Source organism: Excalfactoria chinensis, chromosome 1, assembly GCF_039878825.1.
Source record: "Excalfactoria chinensis isolate bCotChi1 chromosome 1, bCotChi1.hap2, whole genome shotgun sequence".
Taxonomy (NCBI): Eukaryota; Metazoa; Chordata; class Aves; order Galliformes; family Phasianidae; genus Excalfactoria; species Excalfactoria chinensis.
Window position 1 is genome coordinate 46,761,861 of NC_092825.1, and position 13,415 is coordinate 46,775,275.

The 13,415-nt window shown below is 55.8% G+C and overlaps 1 protein-coding gene across 1 annotated transcript; it reads left to right on the forward strand.

Moving 5' to 3' along the window:
• Positions 1-4,420: 4,420 nt before the first annotated feature.
• TNFRSF13C (TNF receptor superfamily member 13C) lies at positions 4,421-5,928 on the forward strand. Its single transcript, XM_072347042.1, has 3 exons — positions 4,421-4,550; positions 4,745-4,942; positions 5,615-5,928. Exons 1-3 carry the CDS (start codon positions 4,421-4,423, stop codon positions 5,926-5,928), a joined length of 642 nt encoding a protein of 213 aa, XP_072203143.1.
• The last annotated feature ends 7,487 nt before the right edge of the window (positions 5,929-13,415 follow it).

Sequence of the window (13,415 nt, forward strand, 5' to 3'; positions counted from 1 at the left end):
TGGGCCAGCACTGCTTGATTAAACCTTCTCACCCCGTGACTCGGGGGCTCTGCGCTCATCAAAGGTGGTGGAGCTGGGGAAGCCCTGAGCAGTGTTGAGGTGAAGGGCAGGGGAGGGAGCCTTGGGCACTGTGGACACAGAAGTGCTGCGTCTCTGCCTCTCCCTCCTCCCTCCCAGGCTTCAGAAGCCCCAGTGAACTGCACACAGCCATGCAAGCAGAGAATCCTAAAATCACAGGATCATTTGAGTTGGAAGGGATCTTTAAAGGCCATCTGGTCCCACTCCCCTGCAATGAACAGGGACACCCACAGCTCGATCAGGGTGTTCAGAGCCCCTCCAGCCTGACCTTGAATTTCTCCAGAGGTGGAGATCCTCCACCTTTCTGGGCAACCTGCCCCAGTGCCTCACCACCCCGATTAAAAAAACCTTTTTTCCTTACATCCAGCCTAAATCTCCCCTCTTATAGCTTGAAACCATCTCCTCTCGTCCTATCCTGACAGACCCTGTTAAATAGTCTGTCCCCTTCTTTCTCATAGCCCCCCTTTAGATACTGAAAAGAGTGAAGTACAGCAAAGCCTGGTGCCTGGCCTCACAGCACCCCAGCATCCATCCTGCTGCTGCGTGCGAGCTGCTCCTGGGGAAATGCCGAGGAGCTGCTTGTGTGCAGATGTTGCATAATGCTGACCTACTTTGTATACAAGTTGGTGGGCTGAGTGGCGTTTGCCCCAATGCTGGTAACCCCTCCAGGGTGGGGGCTGTAGCATTATGTCCCCTGCCCCGTGCCATGGAGGTAAGCAGGTGGGAGACTTCCCCCTGCCCACACACACCCGTGGTGCACGTGGGCTCTCACCTGCACCAGGCTGCTGCTAGCACACTGAGCTTTGGCGTGGCTTTGCTCAGCCACTGTATGGGACTAATATATAGTGATGGTGTCCTATAAATTATATAGGCGGTACGTTCACCATCTGCTCTGCACTGAAAGCCAAGTGTGATTGAGACATTCTCCTTCCCCAAAGCTCGACTTGATTACGGGTGCGTGGATCTCCTGTAAGTGGTTCTGATTTAATCAGGTAAGGAGGGAAGTTTGTAACCAGGTTGTGATGTTCTTGCACCTGATGTAAGAACTGAAGCACCATCCAGCAATCTTTCGCCAAGAGGATGTGAGTAAAAAGTGAATCTGATTTCATGCTAATGAGGCTCTAAATTGAGCGAATATTGATTGCGGTGGTCATATCAAAAAATCAAAATAGCAGTGCAAAGAGCAAAGGAAACCCCAGAGTGATTCATATGAGAAGGGGAAATAAAGAGAGCCATGGGGGAAGAAGGAGTGTGAGGGGGACTAAATTGGTCTGCCTACCCAAAAGCAGAGGGGATTTGAATCAGATTATCCTCATTAGATGTCTCTTTAAAGCATCATCAAGCAAAATGAATGGTCCGGGGGAGAGCTCGCAGGCATGGTGTCTGTGATTATCACCAGGGATTTGCAGTCCTAGTTAGCTAGCTCAGAGACAAGATGGTTAAGGGACTTAAAAACTGCACTGCCCTCATCCTCCGCATTTTTCAGTGGGGTGATGGGGGATGCTGCATGGCTGCGCAGCTCCTCAGCGCTGCAACCTGTGGCGGCCCATCCCTCTGTGTTCTGTGGGTACTTGGAGGGAATGTTGCCAGCAGAGCCTGGGGCCAGCTGCATGGTGGCGCCGAGCTCATTGCTGCAGGGCCCTTCGAGCTCAGCAACCACTCACTCCCCCGCCCCATCCCGGCCTGGGGTCATGCTCATGCCCAGCCACGTGCAGCTCGCTCCTCTTGCTACAGCCCACATCGGTGCTGCAGGGCTGCAACCAGCTTGAGGTTGGCATCCGACCATCCCTGCAGCCAAACCTGCCGCACAGCATTGGCTTGAGCAGCCCGGGGTGCGACCAAAAGCCAAACATCAAAATAGTGGAAGGGTTGGAAGGTCATCTTCTCACCTACCCCGTATGCAGGTGGCTGCGGCCAATGGGACAAATGTGAGCTGCACGTGTTAGAAGTTTGTCCCAAGGTCAGTGGGTCTGCCAGATAAACACCTCTGTAACCAACACGGCGTTGGGTTTCCGGTGCACGCGAGCACAAGGTGTACTTTTGGTGGATATTTTCTGACACAGACGGCCCCGAGAGCATGTGTGAGTCACTGCACCCGCCGTGGGGCCGCAGGAACCGCTCACGCAGGAATGGGGATGAGGGCCGGCCCCGCTCCCCGGCTGGGGCACACAGTGTGGAAATTGAGCCCTCTCCAGCTCCAGGATTGAGCCGTAATTTTTAAATAGCTCTTTTGATATATATATATATATTTTTGCTGGTTTATTTGTTTAATAAAACCACTTGGTTAGCAAGGCTTCCCAGCTCCCGGGGCACTCATTTCTCTGCGAAGATAAGAAAAGCGCATTTCCTTATCCAGTGAGTCATTTTTTCTGCTCTTTAATTATGCATTTATGCTATTATCAAGCGCCCCTAGATGCGAGCAGCCCGTCACCACTAACCAGCCACCAGGTCCTCACTGTCCCCGCTCCCGAAGCTGCCACGAGGGCCGGAGAGGCGGAGGCTGGAGCCCTGGGTGCACGGCTCACACGTGAGCGCTGCCGGGGAAGTCAGCGGTGATTTTCTCCATGAGTAAGCCCTGCAATGTGCGAGTCAAAACATTATTTTCCTGGCCTGGGCACGAGCAGACGTGCATGGAAGGGAATTGGAACGAGCGGTGTGTGACGGGAGAGAGGCAGAAGATGGGGGATAGGGAGATTTAGATTGGGGATAGAAGGAAAACGTGTTTTACTACATAAGGAGAGTGAAGCACTGGCACAGGTTGCACAGAGAGGTGGTAGATCCCCATCCCTGCAAACATCCAAGGTCAGGCTGGAGAGGATCTGAGCACCCCAATCGAGCTGTAAGTGTCCCTGTTCATTGCAGGGGGGTTGGACCAGATGGCCTTTAAGTGACCCTCACAACTCAAACAACTCTGTGACACTATAGGAAAAAACAGCTGGGAGCAGGCACAGAGCTGTTGGCTGGGTGGAGAAGCAGCACCTACAGGTACCTGCGGCAATGCAGAGGGCGCCGAGTTCACCACTGGGCCCTGAAGCAAGAGAGAGAAGTGCAGGGTGTGCTCGGGGAGTTTGTGTTTGAGTCAGGCAGAAGTGGAAGAACTGAGTCACCAGGCCGGGGCCGTGCTGCTCTGGGGGAGAGCGGAGCCATGCGGGCACTGGGCATGGGCAGCAAGCGGCCGCTGGGCTCTGAGGTGGAAGGGGAAGTGAAATCACCTTGGGTGTGGAGCTGGTGGGCAACAGTTTTGGTCACAACTTTCACTCGCCCAGCCAACCTGCCCGAGGAGGAAGAGGCTGTGCTGGGAGGAGCCCGCGGGCTGCAGTAGGCAACAGGCAGGCCTCCTTCAGCAGGGTGAGACAGCAGCATGGCTGGGTCCTTCCCTTCCTGTGGGATGAAGGAGAAAGGCACACAATGCTTGTTCAGTTTAGACGTTGAGGGAAGAATTTTCACTGGGAGGGCACTGAGGCAGTAGCACGGGCTGTCCAGATTGCTGTGGGTGCCCCATCCCTGGAGGTTCGAGGCCAGGTTGGTTGGCACCCTGGGCAGCCTGAGCTGGGGGGGTGGCAGCCCTGCCCACAGCACGGGGTAGGACTGGGTGGGCTCTGAGGTCACTTCTGACCTAAAATATTCTGTGATGGAGAAGAGCCACCTGTAAAGCAGAAATCTGCCCCTTACATACTTCAGGTCTCAACCACCAGGATTTGAAGCATGGGTGCCAGTGGCAGGGAGTCTCTTGCACACGATGAGGCCCTGAGACCCTTCATGGTGTATTTAGTCCCCTCTGAGGGTAGTGGGACCAGACTTGTTCCCAGTTACTATGAGCAGAGACAGCTCCAAACCCCTGAAGAATAGGAGACATGGCACTAAGGGGCTTCAACACTCCTTGCCAAGGACCTAAGCTGCAATATGAAGGGTGCAGCAGGCAGGTTCAGCCCTTTTGTGTCGGTCTCGGAGTGAAGCAGAGCACCCAGCCCTGTGATTTCTGTCCCACAGCCTATGTGGATACATGGCCCACCATGGGGCTTCTGCAAGGGGACGCCAGCAAATATCCTGATGCTGAAGGCTGGGGTAGATCTTGGACACTCATGGGCTGGGGGTGACGTCAGCTGGGGAGGTGAGCCAGGTGGGCCAGGGTGGGACACATTTTAGCATCACATTTTGGAGCATAGGGGCTGTCAGTGGGTGCGTTGTTGGCTTCCTCCTCCTGGGTGAAGATCCGCCCCGGGGGAAGTGCAGCACCCGGAGCCCCAGGGGAGCTGAGGCAGCTCGACAGACTGCATCTCCCTCTGCCACCCGCCCCAGGGCTCTGCGATTTCACACTCGGGCGGCCGCTCTGCGACGAGCCATGCAGGAGCGCTCGGCCATGGCCTCCCCGGGAAAAGCAGACGGTAGTGCCTCCTGCCTCTCCTCCCAGTGCTTCGACCCCCTAACCAGGTCCTGCGTGATGTGCTCTGAGCTGTTTGGGGACAACACAAGTAAGTGCGGACAGGGCTGGGTGGCCAAGGGGGCCGGAGGATGCTGTGGGGTGGGCTTGGAAGGGAACTTTTGTGGGTTGTGGTGGAAGTGGCGACAGAGATGGGATGGAGCTCCATCACTGCAGCCCCAGTGCTGGGAGACCTTGGTTATGCCGTTTTGCCCCTTCTGACCCTGCTGGCATTTTGCACCGCAGCAGAACCCGCCCCTGGAGTGCCCAGCTCAGACACACTGCCCACTGTCCCCTCCACGGACCTGCCCAGCAGCCTCCTGATCTTTGGGGTCCCTGCGCTGGTGGGGCTCCTCCTGGCCCTGGCAGCTCTCTGGGGCTTCCTTGCCTGCAAGCTGGGGAAGCGAAGGAGGAAGAGGAGGAAGACGGAGCAGGAGGTTGAAGGTAGGAGACTTTGTGCTCACCCTGTTGGCTTCTTGGTGCAGCTCTGATTTCCTACATCTTCCTTGGGGTGCCTCAGAGATCACCCCTTTCTCCATTAGGCATAGGGCAACGTGAAAAGAACTCGATATGCGGTGGGAGCCATGTGAATTGGGGTACCATGCTGAGCACCCCACAAGGTGTTCCCAGCACCCTCTGACACTTGCGTGCCACTGCCACCCCGAAGAGGTGACAGTGTCAGAGCCAGCCCTTATCAGCAGAACACAGAGCACCAAGCATCTTATGGGGTCATTCCCAAAGACAACATTGTTAGGACAAGAGGTAGAGTTGTGCCTCTCCCCACAGGGCATTTCCAGGAGGTGAAGTCACTGTGCCCACCGGGGACCCTCAGGAACAGTACTGAAAACAAAAGAGGGAGAAATCCCGTGACAGCAAGTGTGGGGAGGCACGTGGCCATTGCTGCTTGTAAACAAGTCTATTTTTAAGTGGGAAGCGATCATGCCGGGTGCCTGCTGCTAGCACGGGCTCACAGGAGGCTCGAGGCACAAGTGCGCGGCTGATCTTCCCCGATTACACTTTTGGGGAAAAAAACGTGCTACAAAGCATTGTGGTGGGGAGATCCCTGTCTCAGGATTTGCTTCACAGCCCCTGACCCCATTTCTCACCCTCTCTCAGAAAGCCTGGGAGATGCCGGCCTCCTGCCCAGCTCCGGCTGCTTGGAAGTCAGTACTCCAGAGGGCAGTGCTGACCCAGCACAGATCCCCTGCCCACACCGCAACGGAGGTCTGAGGACACCCAGAAGGGATGGAGCGAAGCGGCGGCCATGCTGCCAGGGTGATGCCAAGGGTGACGTGGTGCTGTTGGCCACAACCTGGCCCCACCATAAGGAGCATGGCCACAGCTTCCCACTGCCAGCCACCGAGCTGGGAGCCACTGCCTTGGTCACCACCAAAACCACCCAGGAGTGTGTGGGTGAAGAGAGACTGTGATGACCGGGAAATGGAACTGGGGCTCTCCCTACAGGCAGCCAGAGCCCTTCCCTAGGGGATAAAGCCTCGCATGGACATGAGCTGCACCACAACCGGATTTTGCATTTTATTTTTCCCCATTTTTGTGGAGTCCCAGCCATGCCTGCAGTTACTGAAGGAAACCCAAGGATTCATGCTGCGTTACCGATAGCTGCTGAGCTATGGAACTGGGGAGTCCAGATGGGTCTGCTGCTGAATAGGGCACTTTTAGGGACATGGGGCTGGAAGACCAGCAAGAGGGGAAGCAGAGAGTTCCTTTAGGACCAAACCCCATCACCATTAGTTCAATTATTGCTTCTGACCAATGGCTCGGGGCCTCATGGAGAAAAGCTCATCCAGCATCTGCTCTGTGCACAGTCCCGCTTCTCCTGCCCCCTGCATGCTGTGACATCCACTTCCCTGCTCCCTTTGGGCATTGTTGTTTGGTTGCAGGCACCCATGGACAGCCGTGGGAACTCCCTCTGCATCTTGAATGCCCAGGGAATGGGAAACAATTTGCCTTTTTGAGCAGAAAGCAAGGGAAAGAATCGGGGAAATCTGTCTTTGCTCTGAGCTACGGTAACTGAAGTCAGTGAGAACCAGAGGCAGGCAATGGAGTCTGCTGGTCGGGAGGAGCACTGGCTGCAGGAGCTTGTCATGATGGCCCCAGACAACCATCGCTTCAGCTCACGGTGGCTGCAAAAATACTGCATGTCACTTGTGGTGACAGGACTCACAGTGATGGATGTACCCGTGCTGCACACAACCAGGCAGGGAGTGATGCGAGCGTGGGAGGGATGACTTAATTTATGTGTGTGTCTTCAGGGAGTTGCTGTGTGTGAGAATTGACCAGCAGCGCCAGTCCAAGGCAGCTCGATGGCCATGCTCATCCACAAGCCGATGGCTCACCTGCGCAAGAAGCTTTGGGAATGAAGCCATTAGTGAAGGTTGTGCTCTCTCCTGAGATCCCAGCTCTGCTCCTCATCCACCACCTATTCTGGCTTCCTATGTCACCACCACCACCAATGTCAGTGCCACACCCCAGCTAGTGTTCTCATCCTTATCACAGCCTTCAGAAGATGGAGGACACTGCCATGCTCACCCAATAGCCATGGAGGTCCAAGGATTGTCATGGGATTGACCAGTTACATTGTGTCTGGTGGCGTCGCCTCTGTGGGACCACGCAGTCCTGTTAGAGGGTGATGCCTCCTTCCTCTCCTTGCCATGGATGCCGAGCTGGCTTTGCTGCCTTCACTTCAACAGGGAACCATTTGGGCATAGGAGCCTACATTCGTCACCACACTTCCTCTTTTGCACCTAAATACACTGCCTGGGATGGGCCTTGCTCCAGATAGTGCCTAACTCAGCTCAAGACATGATGCATCCCCATTGCTGGAATTGTTTTGACATCAAGACCAGCCCTGGGGACATTAACACCTCTAGGGATGATGACTCCACCACTTCCCTGGTTGTAATAGAAGGGCAACTGGGAAGCAGGACAACCTGCTTCATGGACAGCAGGGTTGGGAGGTGAAGAGAGCAATGCTGCTGCATCTCGCCTTCTATGGCTGTGATATGGGTGTGATGCAGACCCCACACCAGAAAATAAACTCCTGTAATAACGCCGTTGGAAGAAAAAAGCTCACTTTCTGCTCAGGTGAGGGCTCTGGCTCTTATTTCTTCAGGTGTTTCTGCTTTGCAGGATGCCATGGTGAGGGACTGGCACAGGTTGCCCAGGGAAGTGGTGAAATCACTATCCCTGGAGGTGTTCCAGAACTGCGTGGATGTGACACTGAGGGACGTGGTTTGTGGGCATGGTGGGGATGAGCTGACAATAAGATTAGGTGATGTTAGAGGTCTTTTCCAGTCTTGATCCTTTAATTCTATGGGCAAAAGGGGGAAAACGCAGGCAGGCTGTGAGGGGGACTTGTCTGCTGCTTGTTCACCTATGAGTGCAGCTGCACCAACCCAGGCCCCCTCTCCCTTCACTCTCCCCTCATTCTTAGGCCCACTCTTCCCTCACACTCCCCTCATTCTTGTGGGTTGAGAACCACTGAGAACACGTGTGGAGCCACCTCAGGCTGCCCGCCAGCCAAGCACACTGCAACCCACAGCTCCATGTGGGACACCACACTGTCCCCACCCAACCCAAGAGCTCTGCACCTCTGTTGGAGAAGGATTGCCCCCTCTACTCTCTGAACTAGAAAAGGCCCCCATCCAATTTTGCCTCTTCTCCAAAGTGGCTGAGGAAGGAACGCTACCCAGCTCTGTGCACAGTCTGTCTGGGGACACAGCCTTCCCTGTGCTGCTCATCAGCTTCCGTAGTCCATAGTCACTACTACTGTGTAATGACAGTCATTAGGGAGAGCGAAGCTGCCTGGGGACTGGAAGCGCTGACGGAGTTTGGGAGCCAGATGGTGTTCGCACTTAAGGAAAGACTGGAAAAAAATTGCCAACACAAAAACACACACCAAAAGCCTCTCCACTCCAATCAGCCTCCATTTCCTTTTCGTAGTGTCAGGATCGTTCTGGTCCCACATGTCTTCTGAAAGGGCAGCTGAATGCGGTACCTGTGCTGGTTTCGGGGGCTCCCCTTGGGGTGCCACCTGCCCCAGTGACACCTGGGGAGACACGGATGGGCTGTGGGCATCTAACCTGAAGCAGCACGGCCAGGGGGAAATCCCCCCTCTGGCCCCAAGAAAAGCCACCTCGGGTTGGGTGAAAGCAATGCACACAGAGCTGTGCTCCTTGGGGCAGGTGGAGGGGCTGCCATGGGGCCACATGGCATGGGGGTGGGAAGCAGGGGGTGGAAAAGGGATGCTGCAGCCCCTGGGGGTCTGTGGGAGTGAATGGGGAAACGGGGCTGGCAATGAGGATGGGTTGGGATGGGATGAGAATGGGGATGGGATGGTAATGGGGATGGGGATGGGAAATTGAAAGGAAATGGGAAAGAAAATGGGAAGGAGATGGCAATGGGATGGAAATAGGAATGGGAATTTAGATGAAATAGGAATGCAATGGAAATGGGAATGGGAAGTAGAGAGGAAATAGGAATGGAATGGGAATAGGAAATTGGGAGAAAATAGGAATGGAAAATTGAGTGAAAATGGAGAGGAAATGGAAATGGAGTCAAAAGGGAAGTGGAAAGGAAGTGGAATGGAAGTTGAAATGGAAGAGGAGTGGAAGTGGAGCAGAAGTGGAGTGGAAGTGGATCTGGTTCCAGCAGCCCCCCTGAAGGCACCAGCTCCAAGGCAGGACGCTCAGTGCCAGCAACACCTCTTGTTCTGAGGCTGTTCCTCCCTCTCCCACCCTCCTTACTCCATTTCCCCTTTCTCCTCCATCTCCACAGGGGCCGCAGGGCAAGGAGGGGGGCACCGGCCGTGTCCTTCCAGCAACACTGCGGCGTCGGCCGGCTGCTGGCAGCAGCTATTCTGAGCCTGGATCGATGGCAGCGGCGGCACTGGGAGGGGGAGAGTGGGGCTGGGGGACCCCGGGGAAAAACCCCGGGGCTGTGTCTGAGCCCGATGCTCTCAGCCCTATTTACAAGCAGGGGCCACCTGTGGTCAGGGATGAGTGCATGGGATTTTTTCAGGAGTTTCCTCCATCCCTTCCTGCTCCCCAGAGCGTTTCAGTGCAGTCACTGCCACCATCAGTGCCAACAGATGTGATGCTGAAGACCACAGCAATGGCATATCCCGGCTGCGGGCAATGTGGGCACAGAGGGGCAGGAGTGGCATGTGGGGTGGGCAGGGTGAGGTGTGCCCCACGGCAGCTCCCCAGGAGTGCTCCTTATTTGCACTCCAGCTCCTCAATTATTTATCTCGGCTGCAACAAACTCAACCAAGCAAACTTCATGCCCCGTAGTGACACTGCCAGTTATTAAAAATAAAATAATAAAAATTCCCCAATGAGTCACTTAAGATGTACATAATCAGCTCCAACTACAGCCGTAGTGATGCTCATGAGTTGCTGCTGATTGCGGGGGGGGGAGGTGGAGAGGAAGGGCCGGGGCTGCATCTCCCCACTGTATTTCCCAAGATGAGTACATGGGGAAGGGTAAACCCTGAGTGCTCCCATTGACAGGTGGGGGTGATTGTAACACGCACTTGGGGAGCAGCAGAAATCAGCCCCAGCCTTGATAGGGGTGGGGGTCCTGAACTGGAGGTCCCCATAGGTTTGCCACAGATAGGGGAAACTATAGGCATGGGGAGATGCAGGGGGATGAAGGGGGATGTGGTGAGATGCAGGGGATGCAGAGGGATGTAGGGGGACATAGGGAACGTGGGGCAATGCAGGAAAACATGATGGGATACAGGGAATGTTGGAGATGCAAGGATACAGGGGGATGTGAGGAGATACGCAGATGCAAAGGGATGCAGGGTATATAGAGAGGATGTGGTGAGGTCCTGGGGGAGCAGGGATGTAGGGAATATTGAGAGGATGCAGTGGGATGCAGGGCTGCAGGAGGATGTGATGAGATGTGGGGGGATACAGGAGATGCGGAGATGCAAGGGATATAGAGAGGATGTGATGGGATGCTGGGGATGACAGCACGCAGGGAGATATTTGAGGATGCAGGGGAATGCAGTGGGCTCCAGGGGCTGTATGCAGGTGGGGGACTGCAGGAAGCCCACCCGTGGGCTCGGCCCTCACCCCGCTAACATGTGGCTCCATGCAGCCATTCTCCGCACGCTGCCAGCACGGCAGGCTGCGCTTCTTCTCAAGTGCTGGGAAAGCAAAGGGCATAATTTTAGGAGAAGCGTGTGAAATCTGTTCTGGCAGATCATCCAGAGAGCTTTCCAGTGAAAAGAAAGCATTAACATTTTCTAAAGGTCCTTGCAACAAAGCGAGCGGTTCCCGGCAGGCAAACCCCACAGTGACCGGGGGTTCAGGTGCTGTTGACCAGGAGCACTCAGGGTGGAGAGGTGCAAAACCCCTCGGGGTGTGAATGGGGACAGGTGGCTGCGGACCAGCAGTGCTCTGGGGATGCTCCGGGAGTGCCCTGGGGTTTGGATGGTGCTTTGGCACAACACGGCGGTGCAGAGCAGCGGGAGGGCTCCTGGGTACGATACAGCCAGGAGGTGGCACTGACATGGGGCTGTGTCCCCACCGTGTCCCAGCCCCCACCATCCCACTCCCCCAGGATGGATTTAGGGGGAAGGAGGGGCAAAACCCGCAGCTCATGATTCATCCCTACTATATTCGCGCTTATTATTAGAATGATGAAAATACAGCCGGAGCTGGAGTCGCAGATGTAGGAAGCAGGGCTGCCACTCTGGGCAGCACGATAGTTCGGGTGCTGTGGGATTCCACCTGGAGAGTAGCGGGACCGTGCAGGTGGATGCATGGGGTCCTGCAGGGACAGCAGTGTTGGGTGTCTGCTCTGCAGGACGTGGGGCTCAAACCCCACACCTGTGGTCTTGGTGCTGCAGGAAGCCCGGAGTGATGTGGGATGCAGCACACATAGCATCAGTCCTTTGGGATTGTGAAACAGTGGGTGACCCCCCCCCCCCCCCCCCCCCCAGGTCCCTGGAGAGGTGACGGCACCCCTATTTCCGTCACTGGCCTCACAAGGAACATGTGGGAGGTATTTTTATCCCACTGCCAGCTCCCTTAGTCACCGATGCTTGCTTTAAATGGGTCAAGAGGGAATAAAGCTGCTGCAGCCCTGGCCTGTCTGGGAGCACAGGCACCCGCAGCAGCCCCACAGAGCCAGGAGAGCTCTGCCCGCTTGTGCAGCGTCAGCCCCAATTAACATCTCATTAAAGTCCAGCAGGGGAAGAGGGATGACACATGTTGAGGGAGCGGGACTGCCACATGCACACTGGACCAGAGGGACACTGTGGGATGGGGCCAAGTGTGCAGGGAGAGCCCACGGGTTCACATCTGTTGCCAGCATGAGCGCGACGAGGCACGACAGCATTTGACATCGGTGACCCCAAAAATGGCAGTAATACTCCAGGGATGTGGGAAGACGTCACCATGAACTGGTGACACTGACACGGTGACAGTCTGGTGGGGATGCTCATCCCACTGGGAGGGCAGGAAGCGGGCAGGGAGCAGGGCCATGGCATCGTGCCCTGAGGGAAAGCAGCAGGAAATGTCTCCTGATGTGGAAGATGGTGGAAGGGCTGTTCAGGTGTTGCTAATTCTCCAGACCTCGTGGAGCAAAGCAGTGCTTCAGGGCAGAGCTGACTTGCAGGTCCACATGGGGTTACCAAAGGCCTGCAAGTACCCGGCTAAGGGTTGGGGGTAGAAAAGGTAGGAAAAGACCTCTAAGATCACCCAGTCTAACTGCCAGCCCATCCCCACCATGCCCACTGACCACGTCCCTCAGTGCCACATCCACACGGCTCTGGAACACCTCCAGGGACAGTGACTGCACCACCTCCCTGGGCAGCCTGTGCCACCACAGTACCGCTCTTACTGAGAACGTTTTCCTAATATCCAACCTGAAATTCCCTGGCACTACTTGAGGCTCTTGTCCTATTGCTGTAACCTGGGAGCAGAGGCCAAACACCACCTCACCACAGCCTCCTTTCAGGTCATTGTAGAGATGGATGAGGTCTCCCCTGAGATCCTCTCCTCCAGCCTGACCAACCCCATTTCCCTCAGCCGCTCCCCATCACACTTGTGCTGCAGACCCCTCACAGCTCCGCTGCCCTTCTCTGGACACGCTCCAGGGCCTCCATGTCTTTCTGGCAGTGAGGGGCCCTGATCTGAACACAACACGGGACGTGCGGCCTCACCAGTACCAGTACTCTGAGTACAGAGGGACAGTCACCTCCTGCTGGCTGCACTATTGCTGATACAAGCCAGGATGCCGTTGGCCTTCTTGGCCACCTGGGCACACTGCTGGCTCACGTTCAGCCAAGTATCAAACAACACCCCCTGATTATTTTCCTCCACGCAGCTTTCCAGCCGCTGTGCCCCAAGCCTGCAGCATTGCCTGGGGTTGTTGTGACCAAAGTGCAGGACCCAGCACTTGGTCTCTCTGAACTTCATCCCATTGGCCTCAGCCCAGCGATGCAGCCTGTTCAGGTCGCTACGATGGGCCCAAGTAGGGCCTTTCATCAGATCAGACAGGGCCGCATGCAGGCATCTCCCCACATTGCCCTGGCACGGCTGCTGTGCCCGCGGAGCTCTGCCAGTCTGCCACGGAGCCGGCACACCACACGCTGTTCACGGCCATATGGCTCCAACCTGAGCCCAGTGAGCACAGGCGGATGGGATCGCTCTGCTGCCCTCCTGCATCCCCAGTGCCGGAACGTCGCTCCGTGTGAGGATGCTGGGGTGGCCCCTGGAAGATCTGTGGGGTCAACACCAGATGGGCATATGGGGTCTGTGGTCCCCCCCATGATGCAGACAGGCTTAGTCCTAAATGCTGACTCCCTAATGTAGCACATGCTGTATGCATTTATTTTCTGGGCTTTTTTTGTGTGTGGTTTTGTTTTGTTTTTTAAAAAAGC

What these genes read in the sequence shown, in the direction of transcription:
- TNFRSF13C (XM_072347042.1), top strand. Translation starts at nt 4,421, where the DNA reads ATGCAGGAGCGCTCGGCCATGGCCTCCCCGGGAAAAGCAGACGGTAGT. An exon ending in GCTGTTTGGGGACAACACAA is followed by an intron (nt 4,551 to 4,744) that starts GTAAGTGCGGAC and finishes TTTGCACCGCAG; the next exon opens with CAGAACCCGCCCCTGGAGTG. An exon ending in GACGGAGCAGGAGGTTGAAG is followed by an intron (nt 4,943 to 5,614) that starts GTAGGAGACTTT and finishes ACCCTCTCTCAG; the next exon opens with AAAGCCTGGGAGATGCCGGC.